Source organism: Rousettus aegyptiacus, unplaced genomic scaffold, assembly GCF_014176215.1.
Source record: "Rousettus aegyptiacus isolate mRouAeg1 unplaced genomic scaffold, mRouAeg1.p scaffold_m13_p_1, whole genome shotgun sequence".
In the NCBI taxonomy this organism is placed as follows: Eukaryota; Metazoa; Chordata; class Mammalia; order Chiroptera; family Pteropodidae; genus Rousettus; species Rousettus aegyptiacus.
In genome coordinates, this window is record NW_023416284.1 from 137,667,787 (window position 1) to 137,694,232 (window position 26,446).

General features: G+C 34.8%; 1 protein-coding gene across 6 annotated transcripts in view; it reads right to left on the reverse strand.

The window, feature by feature from the left end:
• The window catches only part of FBXL4 (F-box and leucine rich repeat protein 4), a 78,569-nt gene that overhangs the window by 34,419 nt on the left and 17,704 nt on the right, over positions 1 to 26,446 (reverse strand). For all 6 annotated transcript variants that reach the window (XM_016151979.2, XM_016151974.2, XM_016151977.2 and 3 more), the window contains 3 exons: positions 22,134 to 22,479; positions 16,710 to 16,954; positions 9,426 to 9,639 (listed from right to left, as the gene is read on the reverse strand). In XM_016151979.2, coding sequence (XP_016007465.2) covers positions 9,426 to 9,639; positions 16,710 to 16,954; positions 22,134 to 22,479 — 805 coding nt within the window. The remainder of the gene's footprint in view (positions 1 to 9,425; positions 9,640 to 16,709; positions 16,955 to 22,133; positions 22,480 to 26,446) is intronic.

Sequence of the window (26,446 nt, forward strand, 5' to 3'; positions counted from 1 at the left end):
TAATTAATAAGTTAAATATAGTTATTAAAATCTTAACTCTTGATTCTGTTTAAAAACAAAGTAATTAACATCCTTTTGTTTTATATGTTATCTAGCTGAATTAATCTGTTTGCAATAGACTGTATCTGAGGTGACAGCTAATGACAGTCTGTGTTAGTCAATTTACGTGACCAAAATAGGTTCTTCCTATTTCAGTTTCTCCTCTTGGTCTTTGTTAGTTATGAGCACTGGCTCTGTCAAGTGAAAGACCAGCCCCTTCATTTGCTACACAGTATGACCTTATAGTCTGAGTTTGCTAGCTGCAGTGGCTCTGTTAAAAGAAAGGCCATCCCTGCTTCTACTTATCAGTGTATAATAATGTGTGCTTTAAATCAAATAAGAATGCAGTGAAGAAGACTACCATATCTATGTATCAGAAAGCAAATTCATGGCACTAAATCAAATCACACTTTTTTTCAGAAGACGGTTTATGTATATTTTATAGGAAAGCCCAGGTACCTTTCATCAAGAGAAAGGGTAGTATGCATTTTTACTTATATATCCACTATGCCAAAAAAGAAATTAGGAGGACAGTGTTGATATCCAACATGAGTAAAGATCAACTACTTTTGTTGTCTTCTAGGCAGTGGGTTCCTTGAAACTGTCGACCCAGCCTAGTAGGCCAAGTAAACAGTTGCTGAGCCATACTTACGGATTACTGTCATATACTAGTCCCCTACAATACCTATAATCAGTTTTTCACTTCTTCAGATTCTTTCAATTTATGCTCTATCATTCTTGAAGTGAGGCAATCAAAGCTGGATGCAGGTGTTCCATTTATAACTTCAACTTTTAAAAAACACTCTTGGTTTTCTTGTCTGCTGCTAAGCAATAGAATGACATTCTTACTGAGCTACCTGTCATGCCGCATCTCGCCGCCACTCCCGATTATTATTTCTTTTCCAAACAAAGAAAAGGTAAACAGGCTCAAACTTCTTCTAACACTAATCCAGATTGTTTTAGTAAATGCACAGGACTTCTCTTAAAGATACTTTTTATGCAATATGTTAAAAAGTTATTCTTATGCCATCCTTTATAAGTTGTATTAGTTTGCTAGGGCGGCCATAACAAAGTACCGCAAGCTAAGGAGCTTAAAAAAATTATTTTTTGCACCTACAATACTAGAAGCTAGAAGTCTGAGATTAAGGTGTCAACAGGGTTACTTTGCTCTAATCCTTGCTTCTTGGCTTGAAACTGGTCAGCTTCTTCTGATGTCTTAATGGTGTCGCGCGTGTGTGTGTGTGTGTCCCAATCTCTTCTTATAAAGACACCAGTCATATTGGATTAGGGCCCACTCTAATGACCTCATTTACCCTGACTTATCCCTTTAAAGATCCTACCTCAAAACAACAATCAACTGATGAGGCACTGAGGGTTAAAACTTCAACATATAAAACCTGAGGAGACATAATTCAGCCCATAACACAAGCATTTAAGAGTACATTACAGATTTATACTCCTTTAGGAGTAAAGGAGAATTATATCTTCTACCTATTTTCAAATAGTTCAGGAAAAAAATTATGCACATAGTAGGAAAATCTACTTTTTATGCAACTTTTGCATAAAAAATTTTTATTCTAAAATTATTTCAAAATAAAAGGTTTTCCTTTTAAGTATGTAAAAGTCAATTTCATGAGTCAAGTTTTTATAGCTCACCTCTCATGAAAATGCAGCAACATATATGGCTAAATTGGTGTTTAAAATCAATGTTTATCAAACGCAGTAAGAATCTTGTGAACAGAGAAGAAAAGGACCAAAGGGACTGAAACAAAATCCTTCCAATCATTACATATCTAAATCTACTATAATTATTTCCTTGTCACGGATAACAGAAGAAACTAAGTACAACTAAAGTTTCTTTCCTGTCCTAAGTTCCCATCTTTTGCCTAACGTGTTGTCTATGCAACCCTAAAAGATCCTGTAATTCAGTAAAAAGGAAATTATCCTATTGACCATCCCATTTCATTAATGTGAAATTCAGATACCCAAACTTCCCCTCTATACCATTTTAATCCTAGCTAAAGTCTCAATGAGGTCCTTTTGAGTGCTAGTCATGGTATTAGACAAAGCAGTAGAGCTACAAAGAAAAATCTTATTGAGCTAGGCCACACCATAAAATGCTGGACTCAAAATTTGGTGACGATGATACCTAGGACTAGTTTTAAGGTTGCTCTCATTTTAGTTTACTACCAAAGCAGCAATCAAGCAATACAAAAGATATGCACTGGGATACAATCCCAGTTCCTGACAAGATTAGACATGAGGCTAAGTAGTCAACGTAGCAGCCTTATTGGTGAAATCTATTAGGCAGAGAGAAGCCCAGTGCCCTGGGCTTACTGCCTATTTCACCACTGGCTCATAAAGGCGCTATATAAGCATGCCAGGACCTACATACTAATGTATAAAGCAATCTGACCCTACCAGATTTTCATTCTCCTGGGTTAATTCTTACTGAGTATTCAGAGCTGCAACATGGCTTGGCTATGCCTAACCACTTAAGAATATACCAACTAGACATCAACAATATATCATTTTACATGAAAAAATTATTTTGAGTATGGTTTCAATGTTTCACTTTACTATAGTATAAAATTGAGAGCGGCCCTATATAACCATTTGCTTGAAGCAGTTCATTATATATTAATTCTACAAACTATTATGTTTCTAAATGTAATCGGAATAACTACTTACAATTTAAAAATTCAGAATTAAGACTTCAAACTATTTGTTCATAATGAAAGACAAAAATTCCATTTCCATATGGTAGATATTTCAGACTACAAAATATTTATAGAATATAACTTAATAGTTTGTATTTTGTACTTGATCATTATGTTGTATATCTTAATTGTATTACTTAGTTACAATGTTATATTTCCTTACCAACTTGCAAGTTAGAAAAGGAATAGTGGTAAAGAAAAAAAAAATCTCTATGTTAGACAAAGGCACCCAATCTATTAGAATAGAACCAGTGCCACCAAACTGGTTATGAGAAGAGAACAGAATGAGAAGATAACAGAAGTGGGTAAAGTATAGATAGAGAGCATTGAATTCTGAGTCAGGAAGCAGTAAAAGTGGCTCTGTGCCACTGGGAAACATTAATCTTTTGGGACCTTCATTTCATCATCTGCAAGGTGAGAGTAACCCCTATCCTCATTGAACTAGTGCAAAGAATTAAATAATAAGCGAAATATCTAGGACGGCAAACAGAATATATTCAGTACATTTTCTCAAACTTTGAGATGAAAACTCAGGTCTCTGATACCCTATAAAGTTTTATTCACTATACCCACAGACTTGCTTAAGTCATATAAAATGGCATAAATGTATTATGTTCATTAATGCAAATTACATTTAGGCACATAAAATACATAAATCACAACAAAAATCTGACCTCTCTGTAGTTAATATGCTGTAACAGTCAATATTTTGCTATTAATTTTTGCTTATTTTAGAATTTTGTGGAGCTAAGAAAAATGGGTAAAAGTGGCACTAAATAATCTGCATTCCTTAAAAAAAAACAAACTCTCAGGAAGTTCAAATTGAATCTTTTCTTCTCATATATTTCCTTAGAGCAAATAGGCATTTGAAATCAATTGCTATTCCTTCTTTCCAAAATAGTTTACAACATCTGAATGTACTGCTAAAGATTATGTGGAAGGTATAGAGAGAAGCCAGTCCCCTAACTCATGTCCTCTCATTCTCTTTTTGTCTCATCCACCAACGTCATTGATTGAAGGACTGAAAGGGTATATGTATAGAGGGGATGACATAATGCTTTGCTTAAGTGACAGGAGAGGTGGTTACAGATTGATAGGGAATACCAGCCATGGCTTCTACTTGTTTTAAAAGACACTAGCTGATTGTGTTGCCTTCTTGCTTTACTCTTCGAAGTCACTCAGTACCCATATAAGTCTGATGTAAATCCCAAGAATGAGAAGATAACAGAAGTGAGTCAAGTATAGATAGAGAGTATTGAATACAGAGTTGGGAAGCAGTAAAATTAAACAATGCCTGGGTAAGTTTTGCTTAATTTTGAGTTTTGCCATTTATATCACTAAAATGATGTTATTTTTTATGCTATCGTAAGGCAATCATAGATCAATGAAAATCAGTTTTATAATTATTTCTACATACTCAATGTCAGAAAAATTATATAGGATACATTATAAATTTACGTTATTCTAGCATATGGGCTAATAAAAAAATAAACTTTAATAGGTAGTAACAGAGAGCACAACCCAAATTTTATTTAATGCATTCATACACTGATTTTACATCTGTATTTAAGTAACTGAGGGAAGCTGGAGCTGATGCTATCTAGACTTAGATACATAAATTTAGATCTCTACTCTTGACATGAAATCTTCTCAATTCCTACAAATCACACTTGTAACCCTTTTTCCATTTAGAAAAAAAAAGTGCAGCTCATGTAGCAATGCCACTTTTCCTAGGATTTGACATTTTCAGTGATCAAACTATTAAAAACAAAATGATATAAATAGAATGATGTCATGTTTCCAAAGACTATCAATATACTAGAGCGGTGTGAAAATAATAATAAAAGCGAGATGTTTTATGGCAAATTTTTGGGGTAAGGTTAGGACTGTAATCCATGAGCTATCTCAGGGCAAATGGGAAAAATCTTTAAAAATATATAGTTATATTCTATCAGGTTTCTTGAGACAAACTGATGAAAACGTGTGGACTATTTAATGATTCCCTGATACTTAAATTAATATATAACATTTCAAAAATATCCCACAGGATATATTTTTACAAATCATCACAGATGCAGTATGCCTAACAAGTTAATATAAGTTCTTATAATCACTATTTGTCATTTCTTAGTTTTTTACCATTTTCTTCCTAAAGTTTCATTTAATAATTAACCATACTATATTTCTTCTTAAAGTTAAATTCAATCAGAACATTTTTAAATAAGGCATTATGTTGTGAGAAGATCTCAGACTTTACAGTACAAAGGCCAACAAAATAGTAAATATACCAGTAAAAAGCAGGTATGACATAATATGAGGCCTACCCAAGAAGAGATAGCTGCCTATTTTATACCCACACAAATGGTGAGTCATTTCGCCACAAACCAATGAACACAAGGGCTAACATTATCTTAAAACTGGCATTCAGAGACAACAGTCCTCTCATTTTGCAAGTAAAGAATCTAGGAATTTGAGAAACGATGTGACTTAACGTAGGTCACTAACCTTGTTGTTACTAGTAGGGCCAGAACTAGAATCAAAGTCTTCTTCCCACCATACCAGATCACCAGTTAAACTCTAGCTAAACATTTTGCCCCAAATTGGGAACACTGCATTAAACAGAAGCTCTTATACTCACAAACTTTCAGGCTTCCATAGATTAGGAAAAACGCTATGTCTAGAAAAAATTTAAAAAGCTATACACCCAGATGGTAAATTCTATTTAATAGATAATTCCCATTTATTCAAGTTATTTCAGATCAAAGAAAAAGATGGGCATTTCCAAAATCATTTTCTATGCTGTCATAATACTAGCCCCATACTTAATAAAATAGCATGAACAGGAAAACCACAGTTTAACTTCACTTAAGAAAGCAGATTAGCCCTGATCAAGATGGCAGAGTATGTAAATGCTATGCTTGCCTCTCCTCACAACCACATCAAAATTACAACTAAACTACAGAGGCTAGCCATCATTGGGAGTTGCCTGAGTCCAGCTGAACAAAAGTCCTACAACTGAAGATATACAGAAGAGGTCACCTTGAGACAAGTAGGAGATGCGGGAAAAGGTTGGTCCCATACTGTGTATGGTGGCTGAGAATCAGGAGCGATATCTCGACTGTGGAGGTCACTCTGGAGAAGTGAGGGTTCCCAGTCCCACACCAGGCTCCCCAGCCCAGGGTTCCAGTGCTGGGAAGAGAACTCTTCACAACTTCTGGATGTGAAAACCAAGAAGATATTGTGGCTGAGTGAGAGGGCCTCTGGAGTCACAGACATTTCTTTTAAAGGGCCAACGCATGGAGTTACTTGGTGATGGACTCACTCACTTTGAGCTCCAGTGTTGGGGCAGCAGCCTGAAAGGCACCAGGGACATAAAAGGAGGAACTGATTGTCTGGCTTCAGGGCAAAGGCTGGAGGGGCAGCTTTCTCCTGAACAAAAGTGCTGGCAGAAGACACTGTTTCTTTGTTGAGCCCTCCCCTGCACAACGTGTCAATGCAGACAGCTGCCATATCTGAGTCTCCATTAACCTGGCTAACACTGGTTACCCTGCCCTGGTGATCTTCTGAGATGCTGCCCTACCCAACTTGCCGGCCCATCCAAGCCACTCACAGTGGATTTTTCCATAAAAATGGCCTGTCCTGGCTCATGCTACAGACTTCCTAAAATCTCTCAGAGGTTTACAAAACTTAAACAAGTAGCATCTGGCCTCACAGTGCCCTCTACCTCTTGCTGAGCAGCATGACGCCCAGAACTAGCAGCAGCTGGCCTTGATTTGAGGTTTGGCATCTCAAGACACATCCAAACCAAGGATAGATGGTAGCTATCTGTGGATTGTTTGGTGGCTCAGGACAGGTGGCCGTGGGCAGGGCATAGGCTGTAGGTAAACTTGGTCTGTGACGAGACTTCTCCCAGGATGCTCCAGCCTGGATGCCTGGTGGCTGGCTTCCATCTGAGCCAAACCACCACTCAGGGTCACATCCAAAAATGACACACCCAAAGGGCAGAACAGGCAGGCACCAGAGCCCTGCTAAAGTGAATCCTGCTCAGTAGGGTCAGCCCCTGCGCAACAGCTCCTCCACTGTAGTCACCGGCAGTCCTCACAACCAATCAGCCCAAGAGTCAATCCTTTCCACTGACGTGCAAACAGCAACCAAGACTCAATTTCAACAGGAGGGCACACACAACCCATATAGGGAATACACCTGGAACACCTGGTTCAGGTGACTAGGAAGACTGCACCACTGGGCCCCACAATACATCTATTACACAAGACCACTTTCCTAAGCCCTACCTAATACATGGAAACAAACACAGGGAGGCAGCCAAAATGAGGATACAAAGAAACATGTCCCAAATGAAAGAACAGAACAAAGTTCCAGAAAAATAACTAAACAAAATGGAAACAAGCAATCTACCAGATGCAAAGTTCAAAACACTGTTTATAAGGATGCTCAATGAATTTAGAGGAAGAGTTAAAGAGCTGAGTGAGAACTTTAACAAAGAGATAGATAACATAAAAATGGAGATAGAAAACATAAAAACCAGTCAGAAATAAAAAATACAATAACTGAAGTGAAGAATATCTTAGGAAGACTCAATAGTAGATGAGATGAAACAGAGGATCAAATCAGAAATTTAGAAGATAGCAGAAAACACCCAATCAGAACAGCAACAAGAAAAAAGAATCCCCCCAAATCAGGATAGTTTAAGGGGCTTCGGAGACAACAAAAAGTTCACATCATAGGAGTCCCAGAAGAAGAAGAGAGAGAGAGCAAGGAATTGAATATATATTTCAAGAAATAATGACTGAGAACTTCCCTAACCTGACAAATGAAATAGACATAGAAGCCCAGGAAGCACAAAGAGTTCCATTCAAGATGAACCCAAAGAGGCCCACACCAAGACACATCATTAAATGCCAAAGGTTAAAGACAAAGAGAGAATCTTAAGAGCAACAAGAAAAAAGCAGTTAATTACCTACAAGGGTGCTCCCATAAGACTGTCAGCTAATTCTCAGAAACTTTGCAGGCTATCAGGGATTGGTAGAAATTATTCAAAGTGATGAAAAGCATGGACCTATAACAAATACTCAGCAAAGCTATCATTCAGAATTAAAAGACTGAAAAAGAGCTTCCCAGACAATAAATAGCTAAAGGAGTTCATCACCACCAAGCCAGTATTACAGGAAATGTTGGTGGGACTTCTTCAAGAGAAAAAAGAAAAAAGAAAAAAAAGATCAAAAATGTAAATAATAAAATGGCAGTAATTTCACATCTATCAATAATTACTTTAATTGTAAATGAAGTAAATGCGTCAATCAAAAGATATAGGGTGGCTGAATGAATAAGAAAACAAGACCCTTACATATGCTGCCTACAAAAGACTCACTTCAAATTGAAAGACACACACAAACTGACAATAAAGGGATGGAAAAAGATTTTTCATGAAAATGAAACAAACAAAGGCTGGGGTAGCAATATATATATCAGACAAACTATACTTTAAAAAAAAGGCTATAACAAGAGACAAAGATGGACCCAGTAATCCCACTTCTAGGTATTTATCTGAAGAAACACAAAACACTACTTCAAAGGGATATGAGAATCCATATGTTCACTGTAGCATTATTCACAATAGCCGAGATATTGATGCTACATGGGTGTCTATCAATGGATGAATGGATAAAAAAGAGGTGGTACATATATACAATCAAATATTATTCAGCCATAAAAAAAAGAATGAAACCTACCATCTGTAAAAAACATGGATGGACTTAGAGGGTATTATGCTAAGTGGAATAAGTTAGACAGAGAAAGATAAATGCCATATGATTTCATTTAACATGTGTAATCTAAAGAACAAAATAAACAAAACGGAAAGAAACTCATAGATAGAACATTTTGATGACTGCCAGATGGGAGGGGGTTTAAGGGGTGGATGAAAAGGGGAAAGGGATTAAGAAGTACAAATTGGTAGTTACAAAATAGTTATGGGGCTGTAAAGTATAGTATAAGGAATATAGTTGATAATATTGTAATAACCATGTATGGTGTCAGATAGGTACTAGATTTATTAGGGTGATCACTTTGTAAATTATATAAATGTCTAATCACTATGTTGTACACCTGTAACTAATATAATATTGTATGCCAACTAATTTAAAAAATTAATTATTTTAAAAAGAAATCAAATATAAAAAGTATTTATAACTGTAAACAAAGAGTATTTATTATGAACCAGGCACTGTTGTAGACACTTGATATATATTAAATGACTTAATCTTCATTGTAACTTTTAAGATGTATACTATTATTATCTTCACTTTATAGAAGGAAAAGCTGAAGTACAGGGGTCAAGAAACTTCCGTAAGGTAGCACAATTAGGAGGTGATAAAACTAGAATCCAAACCCAAGCAATTTGACCACAAAATATTAGGAAATTAGCCTAGCTATACATTGAACTAAAAACATGCAGGAATTATTCCAGGAATGCAAGGAGTGTTCACTATAAGACAATATGTTGTAATAATTTCGGAATAGACAGGTGGTATTATAAATTTAATCTATTTAAAAACCAGAAATCATATTATTATGAGCAATTACAGGCAACTAAATATTCAGTTGGCTATTACACTAGCAAAGATGTAAATGTTGAGTTAGTCTTACCTCTATTTTTGTTCGATAGAGAACAAGTCGTTTAAGGCCACATAATTTGGCAATGTAGTTGAAAGCTTGAGGTGGTAGTTTATCACAAGAAGAGAGATTTAAGTCCTGTAGATTTGGACACAGCTCAGAAATAATCTCCAAGCAAGTTTCATTAAGGAAGTGGCTGCAAGATAATTCAAGACGCACTAATTCAGATCCACAAACCTTCAGAAACCTGTAAAAATAAAAGTTCCTTGTCAATTTCATAAATCTAAGAGATATTTTTGCAAATACTTTAGAATTATATTAACTTTAAGCAAACACCTTCAGAAGAATGGATTTATATTAAGGAAAATGTAAAACCTGTTTCACTTAAATCCTCATTTATTACATACTGAAATAGGCATGGTTAGGCTAAAATAAATCAACCTGAGAAAATAAAATGGATTCAATGTAAAAAGTCAGCTAATGCTATGTAGAAAATTTAAAAAGCAAAGGGTATGTTTCTCCTATGTACATGTAATTCACATCCAAGTTAGTAGAGCCAAAAAATAAAATTTAACAAAACTCTATACTCTTGGAAGATATTTTCCTCTAAACACTAGCCATTCAATACTATATAATTTATTTTAAATATGGCACACAAAGTGACAGCTTTTATTAAATGACCTCAAAAGAAATCAGATTAGCCTCCGCTCAACTCAGAAAATTTCTAGGTTGGTTTCACCGTACTGTTGTGATATGTTCCTTGTACTGTTAATATTTAGCAGTTAGACTAATGCTGAAATTATAACAAGATATTCAATTGCAGCTTTACATAAGAAATAATTCAATGTGAAGGACATAAAATTCCTTATTAGAGTAGGAATAGCAATATTTATTTTAATTACGTTACAGATGAAGGAAAAACTGTCTTATCCATAATCATCACCTGAAAATAATCTAAAAGTAAATATGAGTCTAGGAGTATTTGAATCCATGAAACGATCACCTAAGCAAACTAAACCCTTAAACAGTACACCAATCATCCCTGTCTGGGTCTCTTGACATCTTCTTTCCTTTCTCAGTCTCATATCAGTAATATACTGTTGTTAGTTTATTTATGCCACATACTTTTCCTAAATGATTTAATTAGCTTATAAATACACACAAAATAAAACTGACAAAATCAATCACTTAAGTAAATAAAGGAAGTAACACTGGACTTCAAAGTCAAAAGATGACTTTTTTTCCATGTTCCACTACTTCCTAGCATGCGACCTTGGAAAAGCCATTTACCCAAGACTCGGCTGTAAAAGGCAGACTAGAATTATATAAAAACACTTACCACATTGTCTAGTGGTTTTCACCATCAAACAATATGTGAAAGCAGTTTATAAAGGTCAAAGCACCTCACAAACATTAAAATAAAAGTTCAATCCTGGCCAACTCACATTCAAACAATAAAAAAATTCAGTTGCTATACATTTAAAATATTGCAAATAACTCTGTAGCCCACACATCTTATTTATACCTGAATATCCATTTAGTCTTAATCCAGTGCAATACATAGGTTTCCCTAAATTCACCCTTTTCTTTTAAAAGGCAAATTCGATGACCTTTCTTTTCAGTCCTTGTAATACTTATTGTGGCATTTTATACAACTGCCCATCCCTTCCTTAAAATTCTGACACTCCTCAAGCTACTCTCTTTCCTGGATTTCCTCCTACTCCCTCTGACTACTGTTACCTTTGCTAGTTGTATTAACTAAATTGCAGTTTGCATCAAGCACATTCATTCAACAAATATTTATTGAGCTTCTACTATGACCCAGACATTACTCTAGGCACTTGGGACTTAGGAGTGAACAAAACAGTCTCTGCTCTCATGGAATTTACTTACATTTTGGTTAAGAGAGGTAGGCTATAAACAAATAAATGAGTAAAATACATAGTATAGTAGAGAGTAAAAAGTGCCAAGGAGAAAAATAAAAGCAAGGAAGGACAACAGACAATATCAAGGAAGGATAAGGTGGTCAGAGAAGCCTCATTGAGAAGGTGAGTCAAGACCCAAAGGAAGGGAGAGAGTGAGTAAATCAGGTATCTGGATAAAGCATGCCAGACAAAAGGGAAAAGCAAGGACAAAGGCTCAGGAACGGGATAATATAATACTTAGAATGAGGAAATATAAGGAGGCTAATGCAGGAGGCACAAAGTGAGAGGGTGATGAGGAGCAGATCAGACAGGTAAGGGGCAATTCATATAGTGTGGTCTATAAAGACTCTGGCTTTTATTTTGAGAGAGAAGGGATTCTCAATCATCAGAGGGTTTTGAGCAGAGGAGAGACACAGTCTGCTTGCATTTTAACATGATCACTCTGGTTTCTGTGGGCAGAAAAGACTGCAGGAAAGAGAGATAAAACAGGGGGACCATCAGGACACCGCTATAATATTCGTAGAAGAGAGAATGGTGCAATGGATCCAGGTAGTAGCACTGAATATGGTGCCCAGTATTCAGATTCTAAATCAATCTCAAAGGTAGGCAATGTATACTAAATTAGGACATACTTTCTATATATTGAATTGAACTCACAGCTCATCTATTTCTCAATCCCTATTTATTTTTCTCTTAATCACAATTTCCTTACTAATTTGTTTATATTGAGTTTTATAAGCTGCCTCAAATCCTTTGGCAATTGAAATAGATTCCTGGTATACCAGTACTTAGCACAATGTCAGGCAGGTAAAAAAATATTTGATGAGAGTTTGTTGAATGAATCTTGCAATTATGAAAATTCACTTGATGAATTTGTTTCCTTTATTCTGTACCAAAGTTCTATGGACTCATGGTATTTGCCCTTCATTGGGTTAAACTATTCCAAAGAAATATGACAAAATCAACATGTTCACCTTTGAGAATACATGGTGATTATGGGTAATTTTTCATTATTTATAAGCTAGCAATCTAGAAGTGGATATAAAGTTTCTGAGAACTAATGAATATCCTTTTTTGACTGATACTTCTAAAACCATTTGCAGATCACAGAACTTAAATAAATATATTAACTCTGAAAATTAAAATGTTTAGGCATCTCATCTCTTGAAGGTCAATATTTGGCAAAGCACATTATTCTACAATTCTTTTTCATATTGGGCTTGGGATACTCTGACATTCCGTTTCTCCTCACTAGCATTATTGAACTTACATCCTCAAAGCATTTATAGAGTGATATCGAGCCACCAGAAAACTAACTGTTAACAGACTAGAAAACTTCCCAAACTGATTTAAAGATGGATAGAATTTGAAAGCACAGTAAAAATAATGATTACACCTATACTACCTTTCTGTATATTTTTACTATGAGCAGATTATTCGCTCAATATCCCCATATTCTCTCTTCTTAAACTTACAAGCTCTATACTACCTAATTTTTCAAAATATCTCCATTCCAAGAAAACAAAAGTAGCAATAAACTCAATTAATTAGCTAAACACAACTCTTGTTTCTTTCATTAATGCTCCTCATGTAAGTTTTATTTTAATGAATAATTACATATATGGTTTTGTCTTAATCATCTATTCATCTCAATTGTGATACCAGTCACCTGAAAGGAGAACTACAGCTTTTTTATTTCCTACAGCCTATTCATTCCATGTTATGAATTCTCATAAAATATTTTTTGATATTGAGGGTATTACGAGAAGACCTAAGTTCAGATAAACAATCCCAAACTAGGTTTCCTGCTATGAGAAAAGGAGCCTCTGGAGAGAGGAATAAATTGCTTATCCTTATGAGGTGAATTAATTCGTCCAAAGTAATGTAAACACATAAGAAGTAATTTACAAAATGGTAACTTGCACCCTAAAATAATTAACATCACATGAATGAATGATTTAATCTGAATTTACTTATCACAAAATAAAAGGGACTAATCTTCAAAATCCATCTGATATATAAAGGTAAGTGGAGAATTAGATAGAAATATCTATTGCTTCTGATTCCTAATCTTATGTTTAGCTGGCCCTCACTGAGTTTTATAAAATAACATATTTAAGGTAATTTTTAATCCAAAATAACTTGGAACACTATTTATTACATCTTATTCAAAATAAAGCCACTAAAAACAAAGCTTCCTGATTAATTCTGTATGGTACTATCCAGCAATAGTAGAAGGAAGGAGAAAGTCTTAAAATTGACAGTCTAAAAGAACCAATTGTATAAAATACAGGCAAGCAACTGAATAGACTAACATATAAGTAGACAATAAGCTCTTTATCCCATAAAACTGTAGCTCTGTGTCAAAACACCTATAAAGTTCTTGAATCTAGAAAGCATCCAAGAATGTATTCTGAAGAGAACAAGTAAGAGGGTTTAGGGGTAAAATCTATATAACTGAAGTGAAGATCAAGGTGATTAGTTTGGGCAACTACCTGAAGAAAAATAGCAATGGAAAAATATACCTAAGGGCTTTTGAACATCGGAATGATATGATTAAGCCTCAAAGTACAGACACACAGGTAGGCAAAGGAATATCTGAAACTTTAGGAAACTATTATAAAAGAAAAAGAGAATTACAATAATGTGGTTTTAATGAGCAGTACTTGAAATTGCAAATCACAAATCTGTAGATAGAATAGTATATTAATAACTGATTAAAAGTTTAACTTCTTGTTATATCAATTTAACCTATTTACCTGCTATTTTGAATAATATAAATTCCTAAAAAGTTCTTTAAAATCCAGTTAAATAATTCCAACTTGTAAGGATAAGCTTTTTAGGCAAACTTCCCAAAGACTTGCTCGAAAAGTAGCTCATTATCATTGGTCTCTAGTTTAAAAATTGTACTTTTTTCTTTAAAGTATTATAAATAAGTCTTCACATTAATGAGCACAAATAGACCATACTTATTAATGAGCACAAATAGACCATACTTATTCAAAGATTATTCATTAATAATCAAACCATGAATATTTATTGTTTATTCTGGGAATGCTGCCTACAAGCCAGAATGACTATCAATTCAGCAGTCAAGTCATTGGGGGCCAACAGCAATCAGAAGGCAAAATTCCAATGTCTCCCACCCCCAAAAAGATTCTCTCCCTGTTATTTAATTTTTTTTTCTTAATGGAAAAAATGATATGCTTAATAGAATGCTATTAAGATTTATGGTTTTACTGGCTGAAAACTACAGTCAAATAGGAGAAACTTAAGTTTATGTATGAACTTTTATGATTATTCAAACGGCCCCACAGCAACTAATGTGTTTGAATTGAAAATAAAAGAGAAATTGCTGATGAGAAAGTAGAGTGGAGCTTTAACCTTGCAAAAAAAAGATCTTTATTCTTTATAAGTCTAAAATTTAAAAAATAGTATTGCTAAGTTTTCTTCTCACAACTTAATGTTTCTGCTCATGCACCAAGTGAGTTTTAAAAAAATTTGATTTACTATTACTTGCACATTTTACTCATTACATCATTTTTATAGGCAACATTTCCCAGAGAAGATGGACTTTGGTCACTCACTACCAATGTTTGCTTTATTGTCTATACTCGTTAGTTGCCACTCTGTTATTTTACTTCTAAATATATTGAAAGGATATGTTTATGTGTTTATCTTTATAATTTTACTGTAGCTTGAAGGCGAGGACTGTATTATCCATCTCTTTACATGGTCAACACAACTATAATGCCTTTCAGAAAAAGGGCTGAAAACAAACAAATTTTTAATAGTGGGAAATGTTAAGGAAAGAGCTATGATGGCTACTTAAAATACAGGAAAAGTCCTTATAAGGTAAAATAATGCTTACTGACGGTAACTGTTCTATCTGCTCTCAGTTTGTCTTAGTTTATATTCTACAGTGTATGCTCCAAATACCCAGTTATCATTAGTTTTAGTTCTTCTTGATCTTATTAGGAGAGAGAAAAATTTATTAATGAAGTGTGTGTGTTTGGGCAAGAGGAAGTAGGAAGAACTGAACAGTGTTCCACCTAGACAGCTGTCAAATGTCCAGCAATTTTTAAAATGTAAATTCTCTGAACATTCACTGAAATCACACTGCTAAAAAGAAATGCCTTCTTTTTCTACTACAGATATCCCCTCTTAAGCAAGTTTACATAATGAAAAATAATGCTATATACATAGCATGTTATAAAATGTTCAGACTCTCTGACCCACAACACCACGATGTTTTATCCAAGAATTTCTTCTCCTGGTTCTAGTTCCAGCAGAAAGACACTCAGAGCATCCATGGTTTCAACATGTGCCATAAGCCATATGTGCTTGTGGATATTTTTACTTTGATGCATAAACTATTAATGTTATTTTAAAACATTTTTACTATTTCAAACATTATTTCATCCGAATCTAATGGTATCAAATATTTATTTTCTAGAACTGCATTTTTATTTTTATAATGTAAGTCAAGGGGAAACAAGGCTCAGTATACAAATTTCTAATTCATAAACCACTGTTAAGAATATATGCACTGGGGACGTATGGAGGGAGAGCTCAAAGTTCATTTTTAACGTCTAAAAACAGGTTAGAAGATTATTAATTAATCAAAAATAATACGTAATTTCTCCCAAAGTTTCTACTCCTTCATTATTTAACCTAATGAAATAATGGTATTATACTATAATATACAATGAGAATAACTACCATCAAGGTTAAAAGAAAAATACCTGTTTGTATCATAAGAAAAATTACTATGGCATTACTAAATGAATATGCACTTGTGCAAGCTTTCAAATGTTTAACAGGTGACATTTAATAGTAAGGAAACTAAATGCTTAAATAGAACGAAGCAGAAACACCTGGGCAGGTCTGCAAGTGTGGTCGCCTATTTAGCATGCAATTGCATTTTCAACATAATTAGTTTAAATGAGCTTCTAAATTTGGGTGATGTATTGCACATGTAATTAAGATTTAATTAAAAATGTTCTATAATAAATTGTTTTCCATTTCTGACAAATCACATTAGAGAGGTAGATTTTGATTTGGAAATAGATTTTTAAATGTGTTAATCATCAGTGCTGAAAATAAGAGAAAGAAAAAAAAAGAAGCTCTGTTAAAAGTTACTTGAGATTTAAAAAAAAGGAGGTAAGGAGCATAGCTTCCCTTAATATTATTATGAAGTTAAGCTGAAGAGGATGGTGAAACTCATTTACTTTTATAAGCAGAAGCATTCTGAACATGATGATGCACGAAATGTACTTCTTTTTTATTTCTGAAAAGTACATGGTATATAACTTCAAACTTTATTAAGGAAACTACTACATAGTAAGTACAGCCTGCTGGTGAAATAGACTCAACAAGGCTTGGCACTAACCTGCTAAATCCTGCAACAGAGATGAAGCCCCTATTGCCAGTCCAGGATAAATTAAGCCACTGGACGAGAGTGCAGCGAGCCTGGAGAAACTCCAAAGACGTGTCGTTTAGTTTTGCCCAGTACGGTTGCAGATTGAGGTGAATGTACTGAAGAGGATCACAGCAATGCTGGTTCAGCAGTTTGCAAGTCTGTGCTAATCTACATAGGTCTGGTAGTGTAAGATGATTCAGAATCAGTTGAATGAGCTATACAAAACAGAGAAACCAAGATCATCAAGAATAAAAAAAAAGTATCACTTCGTTAAGCACATATGGTCTAATAAAGAATATTAGTATCATATATTTTATAACAATAGTTTTGATATACTAAGAAAAATCAATATTCAACTGAATTATTTAAAGCAGAAGAAACAATACATACATAAGACTATTACATTTCAAAATTGTTCTAAGTGTACTCAGTTCATATTGACTACTTATATTTTTTTATAGTGCAAAGATATATTTTGGTAATCTATTCAATAATACAATTTTTCATAGCTCCAATATTTACTAAACATCTACCACACACTAAACGGTGACAGAAAAGAGTTCCCCCTTGCAGTTTTCAGAGTCCAGTGGGAATTGGTGTAAGAACAACAGATTTTAGTAGCTTTGACAGAAAGCACAGAAAGCTAGCTAGCTATTACAGGCTAACACAAGACATAGGCATAATTGCAACACGAAAGTGAACTTGTAACAGGAAGGCTCAACTTTAAAGGGTGAGAGGCAAGCCAGGTGAAAGGCGAGAGAGAGAGAGGGTAGGACCGGATTACAAAAAGCTTCACAGAGGAGCTTGGATTTTTCTTAAAAGCAATGAGGAGTCCTGAAGGCATTTAAGCTGCAGAGCGACATGGTCAGATTTGTGTTTTCGAAAGATTATTGCAGGGGGTACTACTGGGCAGGGAGGGAAAGCAGCCAATGAGTTACTGCAGAACTCCAGGAAAGAGAAAACAGAGGTCAGCTTCAGGCAGTTGGAAGTGATGATGGAGTGGCAAACATACTAAGAAGTATTCAAGAGGAAGAATCAAAAAGATTTTTATCTCTAATTAAAATAATGTCCATGAACTAGTTCAAAATTTATTATTTTTTGTTAATGGTGAATATTTGGGGGCTTCTAAACTAATGCTCAAAGAACTGCTAAATAGTCTATTCTGAACCAAGAAACAAAGGAAATAAAGATCAAATATTTGCTTAATGGTAAAAATCTTTAGATGAGAGAGGTTGAATTTACTTTATGCAATGTGTTTATCTAGCTACTACACTTTCCATTTTGCAAATATGCCCTTTAATTTAAATGTTCTTCAATTTATTTGACTATGTGGGCCCAGTATTAATTTCAGGTCAGAATTTCACTGTTTTAGGCCAAAATATTACAAAATAAAGAGTGACAACAACATGATACTTAAAATAAGTTTAAAGAGTATACATAAAGCATGAGCATTGAGGACTAATACATTTACTGAGCATGGTAAGGCTTGGGGTGTTTTTGCGATTTACTTTTAATGTTTGAACTGGGCTTTCAAAAATAACATTAAGGGGTGTGTGCCACAGTGTTACATCAGCTTCATTAAAAAGTTGACAACCTCCTTTTTTCTTTACGCTATGAAAGAGCTGAAATAATATAGAATTTATCTGTTCCTTAAATGTTTGAACCTATGAGCTATCTGGGCTCAGCAATGTAGGACCTTAAATATTTGTAAAATGAATTAAAAATTTGTCATTTTAACTACAATATTAAAAGTTATTTCAGTAGAATTTTTAAGCAGTTAGTACGAAGAGGCATTAAAAGTTAAATATATCTCTGTATCACAGGATAAATAATTTACTTTTTCCAGATGATTTGTAATTTAAATAACTCCCAGAAATTTCTGGCATCATTCCAAACAAAAGTCACAAATATTAAATGATGTACATTGTGTGAAAACATTCTATGATAATTAATATTACATTTTAAGCAAATATCAGAAAAGAAAAAGAATAATGAAAAGTCACTGAGACCATGACATTGACATGTGAAAAAATACTTTGGATTTTGACTAAATAAAAGATAACAGGTGTCAGGCCTACAAGACAACATTCATTAATCATTACTCAGCTAGTGCCTAATGTCTGTCAAAATGTGCTTTTATATTCAGGTATGCTAGCATAAAGTACTATTCGATACCACAGTGAATACAGGATGTGATGTGATAGGAAGGACCCTCAAAACAGTTTATCCACCCTCAAAGCCACTCCACTTATAATTCAGCTATAAAACATTATACCACTTGATATATTTAAATGTGGTTTTTTTTCCCATTGAAATAATTTGGATTACCTTTAAAAAATTACCTTTAAAAGGTAAGTTAGAACAGATATACCTATACACTCTGTATATCTATATCTATACAGAGATACTTCATACACTCCCTCATTTTGATATATATGACAAGGGGTGACGTGTTAGGATGCCAAGTATTATTCACTACTGGTGGACAGTCTTACCCATGTTATAGCCTATAACTAGGGTATATCAACAGAACTATTATTCTACTTATATTCAGAGTAAACATTTTTTGTCTCTGCTTCTTCCCTCTTCCTTGATGCCTTAACCAAATACTAGGTAAGGTTTTTCTCATCTCTTAACCTATGGTTACGCCTCCACTGAACTGGTAATGATAAAGGACTATCAAAGACCTCTCAATGACCAAAACATGTAAGCACTTGTAACTTACTCTCTGCAGCAGTATCACAGAATACATTCTTTTTATATATTCTATACTTTGGCTTCCTATCACTTTGCTTTTAAGACAATCTCATTTTTGTCCCAAGTGCCTTTTCTGATGTGTCTTCCTCTATGTGATTCTTAGATATTCATATTCCCAGAATTCTATTCCTGGCGCTTTATTCACACTGCACAGAGTTTCTCTGGTCAATTTCATCTACCAAGGTACCCTCCCCTCATGCAAATGTAAACTCAGACCTTTCTCCTGAGTTTCAAACTCAAATAGCGACTGCCTATTGTCCTTAACCAAACAAGTCTGCTTTGATGAATCACAGGCACCTCAAAGTCAATAGGCCCTTTCCACCTTCACTCACTATTTTGTGATTGATGGCATGTCCATCCACTGAGTCATTTCACCCAGAATCCTAAAAGTTCTATGATGTTCTGCTTCATCTCCACATTCACTAGTTACCTTTGATTTCTACCTTCTGCATCTCTGAAATATTTCTCCCACTCATCTCCTTTACGAACTTTCCAATATCCAGGACACCATCATTTCTTGCCCAAGTTACAGTTAGGAAGCTATTGTCTCTGCCTCCCACCCTCACCTCCTTTTGATCTGTTCTTCATTTCCCAACACAGTAATCTAAGACAGAAATCTCAATTTTGTCACTCCCCTCTAAAAGATAAAATAAAACCTTCAATGTTTCCCTACTGACTATAAAAAAAGGTTCACAATCTTTTTTAAACCATGACACATGTGAAAGACAAAGTTTCCATGATGCTAAACACATGGGCAATTATTCTAATTGTGGGTCTAAGCATGTGCAAAAATGCCTGCATGTTATGTATAATTCCTGAATGTTAGCTATCACGCCACACTTTCTCTCCCACTTAAAAAAAAAAAAAAAGCACATGAAGAATACAAGAGAACACGAGAAAGTGAATGTGAAGTTATTATAGGTATAAGCTTAGATCTGCTCTAATTCTTTACCAAAAGTAAATGATCTTTAAAGTATAAAGTATATATGACTCCCCCAACTAATGTTGCTGTGTACTGGAGAAACACAGGGCCACTGGATGAAGGAATAAAATGCAAGTCTCAGTAAAACTCACAGAGCCCCCTGTGATGCAGTTGAGGAGGCCATGCTCTGCCAATGCTGGGATGTTCCAATCAATGGCATCCATGCAAATGGCATCCTGTGGAGTCCTGCACTGAGGCAGCCCTAAGCCTCTATCTAATTTCATCTCTTGCAACTTCTGCCATCAAATCCTGTTCCAGCCATATTGAATGATGGAGTTCCCACACAGTTTCACTTTTCACTTTTGTACATTCTCTTCCCTCTGCCTGAAGTTCCCCTCAGTTATTTATTTGAATGTTACATGTCAAGATTTTATCAGGTCTGGATAAAATCAATAAAACTGTTTAAAATATATTTGCTGAATTTAAATTTCTATTTTGTAGTTTTAGGAAATAGGTAAGACTCTAAGAAGTGACTTAGTTTCCTCCAGATGAACTGCTCCCACTGCTGCTAGACAGATCCTCCTGGGAGCCCTGGGGAACAACACTGTCACTATTATATGTTCTTCTCTTTCCCCAACTCAACTCTTCCTCCTTCTTTCCTGCCTCCTTCCACTAAGGGCCAGATGGTCTTGTCCAATCTGTGAAGCCTCCATTCTATAACACAAGTCTTGACCTAGAAGGCCTGGGTAGGATCACGGTCCCAGAGCTTACTGACTGAATCACCTTGGATCCTTAAATTCATCTTTATATGGCAACTTTAGCTACTTCACAGAGTGTACCATACATAGCATTTTAATTGCAAAATGTTGTGCAGGCATTATAGTTACTGATAGGCATGCAAGAGGCTATCTTATTGTTCCAAACAAATTAAACTACTTGTGTTATTATAATGAAACCTGAAAGACCCATCAATTTGGAAGAGGGACAGTCTGAATTGGTTAAAATTTGAGGTTATCAAATTTTCTTTAAAATTTTTTTATTATATTCTCAGCAACAAATATAAATGCCTGGCCCCACCCCCACCCCCAGTAGGTGTGCTCCTGGCACTTGATGCCTAGGAGCCAGGGATGCTAAACATACTGTAGAAACACCCCTATAGAGACACACTGAAAACAAGACCTTAAGTAAAGGCACTCTATATACTTGCTTAGACTAAAAATTATAGCTAGTTAGAATATAAAATAGAGTTGGAATAAAAAAATAAAGGACACTTAAAGAAACTGTGGATTAATAAATAGAATAAGCATCCCTCTCACAATCTTATTAATCATCTTATTTTTAACAGTAAAACATCTTTAACTTAACATAAATAAAGTTAAACACATATTGCCTAAATTTACATTGTATAATTATGACTTAAAGTGAAGTATAATTTATTATTGGTTTATGTATTTTGGTTATTGTTAATCAGTGATATGATAACATATATTTAATAGTTTATCAAAAATCACTAGTCATCCAAAATAAAAGTGGTGAAATTCATTAACATAATTTTGTCTAGTTTTTCCAAATTCAAAATATACAGTACATTGGATTAGTTACACCTTACCAATGCTTCTACTTCTCTGATTATCTAGCAAAACAAATATTAATACTTAACTTTTAAAAAATTATACTGTTATATCCAATATTGCTATTGAATAATTTTGGCTTACCTCATAAGGTAGTTTATCAAAATATCCATTATTTGGCCCTTCCCTGAGGGCAGTGCTGCTAAGCTTTTTGTTAAGATTGTCCATTCCACAGCCATCCTTTTCTTCATAGTCATCTTCTTCTAGATCATTCATGTCAATAAGTGAAGTCTTGAGAGAAAGCACTGGCTTGTCCTTCACACCATATAATACAACTGCATCTAATTCAGTGTAATAATCCAGAAGAGAACTATTTACTTCCAGCCGTATAAGATTTGTGGGAAAATTTATCTGCTTAATACAAGGTTTAAACTGGCGAGCCTGGGAAGCATTCACCTTCGTAGGCCTCTCTGACCACAGAATCTCCCATCTGCCAAAGAAAGAAACTTCCCTATAATACAGTTTAGAATGAGATTTACTGTTAACTTAAGGTTATGGCCCCATGCTCAATACATTACAGTGTGAAGCAAAGGCATTAAATAAGGTGAACAGAAACAAACACAATATTATTTCCAAGACAAAAAAAAAATTAAAAAACTAAATGCCATAGACTTTATTTCTTAAAATATTTTTATTACATAAATTATTTTTACAACTCCCTAGAAAGTCCCTTTTGGCAGATTTCACAAAAAACTGGCATATGTAGTGAGAGGTACATGAAGAACAACATTCACTTTCATAGAAAAAGTAAACCCAAAGTAAGAATAAAGCACACAGGATAAAGCTCTCCTGGGCATGTCCTAAACCAAGGTAGAAACTACACTGATCATCCTGCCTCACAAAGGGTCTCTTTTCTAGCTTTTCCATTTGTTACTGATGTCATACAAAAATAAAAACTTTCATTACCTTTGCTATTCTTTTAACTAGTCATTAACTTTTGTTAAAATTTTCATGAAATTGTCTCTTCTAAATTTTCATTGTTGTTATCTTTCAGTCATCCTTGTATCCTCAGGACCTGGAGCAAGTATCTAACATGTAACAGGTGAATTACAGTTTCTGCTGTTCCTCCGAAATGAACACCTCCTTTCCAGTCAAATTAATCACCACTTTTCAGATAATAAACTTAATTTCCACCTTTGTCTTTGCTTATATTGTCTCCCTCCAATGAAATAGCCAACCTATAACTATCTGCCTATCTTTTTTTCAAGGTCCGACTCATATTGCATCTCTTCACATGTCTTCTTATAAAAATATTTTCCAAAATTATTTAAAGATCCTTTATAACACAGCATCCTTCATAACATCCTTCATAACATTCTCAAATATATGTCATAAGTAACCATTTCTCTAATATTGTTCCCTAAAATATCAGAGGAAATTAGAAACATAAACCAAAAATACTTCAATAAATATCTTTCCTCTATTCCTAATTATTTACTTTTGCTAGAACTTTTTTAATAAAGGTTTTATGTCGAAGACTAAGAATATTTTTAAGACTCTCAATATATACAAACTGCTTTCAAAGCTTATGTCAATAGTATATGAGAATGGCCACTGGAAGCATTACTTATTTTTAAAAATAATCTCTAATTTCATAGTGAGCCATATCTCTGTATAGCATAATTTATAATTTATTGATTACTAATAACACTTAAAATGTTTTATACACTTACTAATCATGTGAGGTTTTCCCCCTGCGAAATATTGTCAGTTCATATCGTTGGCCCAAAGACCTATTGAGATCTAAGTAAAAATTGATTATGGCCAGGTGTTTAGGAAATTGAAATAGATAAAAGAGTGTGAAACTCTGGAGAGAAATCTAAACCAAAACTATAGAAGTCGTCAACATACAGGTATCCTAATGGTCTTTAGGCCAAGATGGGAGCAAGAAGAACAGGTAGCACCAATCTTGGGAGAATGGAGAAGGGAAGTATGGTCATTTCAACCTTCAGGAATAAAAGCATAAGGCAGGGGCTCAATGGGGATTCTAACCAACATATCACTAATTATAACAGTAGGAACTTTTGCATTTTCTAGAATCTTTATAATCACCCTATATTTGCTTGTTTAGTTGATTCTCTCACAAAAATTAGGAATAAAATCCACCAAACATAAAGAGTCTGTGAGTATTTGTATTGAGAGACAACATGAAAGTAAGACTACAGAGATTGGTCTTACTCTATAACCAATCTTGGGAGGCAGGGGAAGAATTCTAAGGAATAGAGCAGGTTGTGGCAGGTATAAGAGGAAAGGAACACAGGCTGAGCACCTGCTTCCTGTGACAATGCAGAAAAGCAAACTTAGAATGCCAGCCTAGACCTAAGAAGTGCTCTGAGAGCTTAACAATGGAATTGAAGGGAGCACTCTAACAGAAATCTATGCAGTTAAATAGAGCTGGCCATATAGGCAGAGGGGAACAGGAGTTTTAAACATTTAAAACAATGTTGGAGGGAAAACGCATAAAGAAAGTTCTCTTGCTTTCTTAACTTCAATATTATACAGTTTAAATGCTTTTAACATTTAAACCCAGAAAAGATTCAAACCACTAAATTTATTCCCCAAATAACTTTAGCCAGTTTCTTTAATGATCTCAATTTGTCATTTTCTTCCTCCTCTTTTCCGCCTCTTTTCCAGCGTGTAACCCTGCACTAGCCTATTTTCTAACTCTTACACAAGCATCCATTAAGATCTTATCTTCAGGACCAGGACACTGTTACTACCATTTTTCTTTTCTCTTAATAGGGCACTGAGCAAGAAGTCTTAAGACTCTGAGATCTTGTAGAACGACCCGCAACTTTTCTACTTTACTTCATTGAACAAAAAAATGCAACATGTGGTGGCAGAAAGAAATCTGACTATGGGAGGTGAACACACAGTGTAAATATATATATGCCTTACTGTTAAAGTGTACAGCTGAAACGTATTGGATTTCGTTAACCAATGTCACCATAAAATAATTAATTTTCTTTTTTTAAAAAAAGAAAGAAATACAACAGGATGAAATGGAAAAGATTGCTTTTACATTCTCTATGTTCTGAGACTACAAGTCCATTTCCTGCAAACAAATTGCTGAGCTACTCCAACATACTCTCTTATTTACTAATTCCTAAGGTAGGCATAAACCTGTGCTCTCAGTTAAGATAAAAGGCAGTATAGTCCAGTGATTTTCAAACAACAGTGTGTGATGGAGCTATGACAAAATTTTTTTTTATAAAAGAAATATATTGGTATATATAAAAATACACACATTTATACATGTAAATTTACCAACAATTCTTGATTTGAGACTCTTATCAGGCTAATTTTTCCAGTATAAACTGAGGCTGCTTTTATGAAATGATGGTAATAAATGATGTTGGTATTTCATTTGTTTGTCTTTTTCGTGTATGCTTATTTAGCAAAGTAAATAATCAGACAACCCTATATCAGTTCTGTCATTTTTATTATCATTATGTTCACCAGTTTACTGTAGCCTACCTTCCCTACCTATGTTCCACTTAGACTTCCTGGTCAGTTCTCCTGGTCAGCCTACTTAGCTTGCTTCACTAAGGGCTTCCACCTATAGCCTTCTTCAGAAAACTACCTGGGCTCCTGGTGCCTCTTCATTTAGAGCATGTCATGTGCCTTTAATCTAATCAGCTTCTTTAATATGACCTCATTTGTCATTTCTTCCTCCTCCAATTTGCCATTTTCATTCCCTTGCCCATTCCCCCAGCCCATAGCCCAAGATAATGGATGCAGAAGGTAAGAACCCATCCCCCTAGGAACTTGGCCTCCGGGAAGACTGAGACGTCACACATGAAACTACATCCTTGCCTGACTTCTTCCCTTCCCCACGGCACTTTCCCCACTTCCTTACTGGTTTCTCCAGGAACGCTTCTATCACAATTGTTTGGACAGAAATAGCTCTCTCAAGGTCTGTGTCTGGAAAACTGGATCTAAGAGCTCTAGGAAATCCCAAAGTCTGGAAACCACTAGTCTAGATCTTACGAATGACACTCCCGGGGTTGTGGGTTATCTTCTACATTCTTGGCCTTTCACTGTTTCGAACACCAAGATCTCTCCTCATGATTTCACCTTTGCATGTGCTGTTCACTCCCCACCTTTCCTATCCAAACTAAAGCCTCCCTCAACCCTCAGGTCTCAAAGTCAAGTCCTCGGAGGAGACTTCTCTGAGTCTCATAGATTATTTTTTTTTTCCTCTGCCAACACAAGGTTCCTACAATCTCATGGTCCTCTTTTAGGCCAGCCTGTAAACTCAAAGAACACAAGCCACGTTCATTTGGCTATCTGTTCTGTTCCCAGCATGAACACGCAGAGATGGTGTTCAATTAATGTTTTCTGACTATCTAAAAAAATTTACCAAAATGTTGACAGTTACTGAATCTGCACAGAAG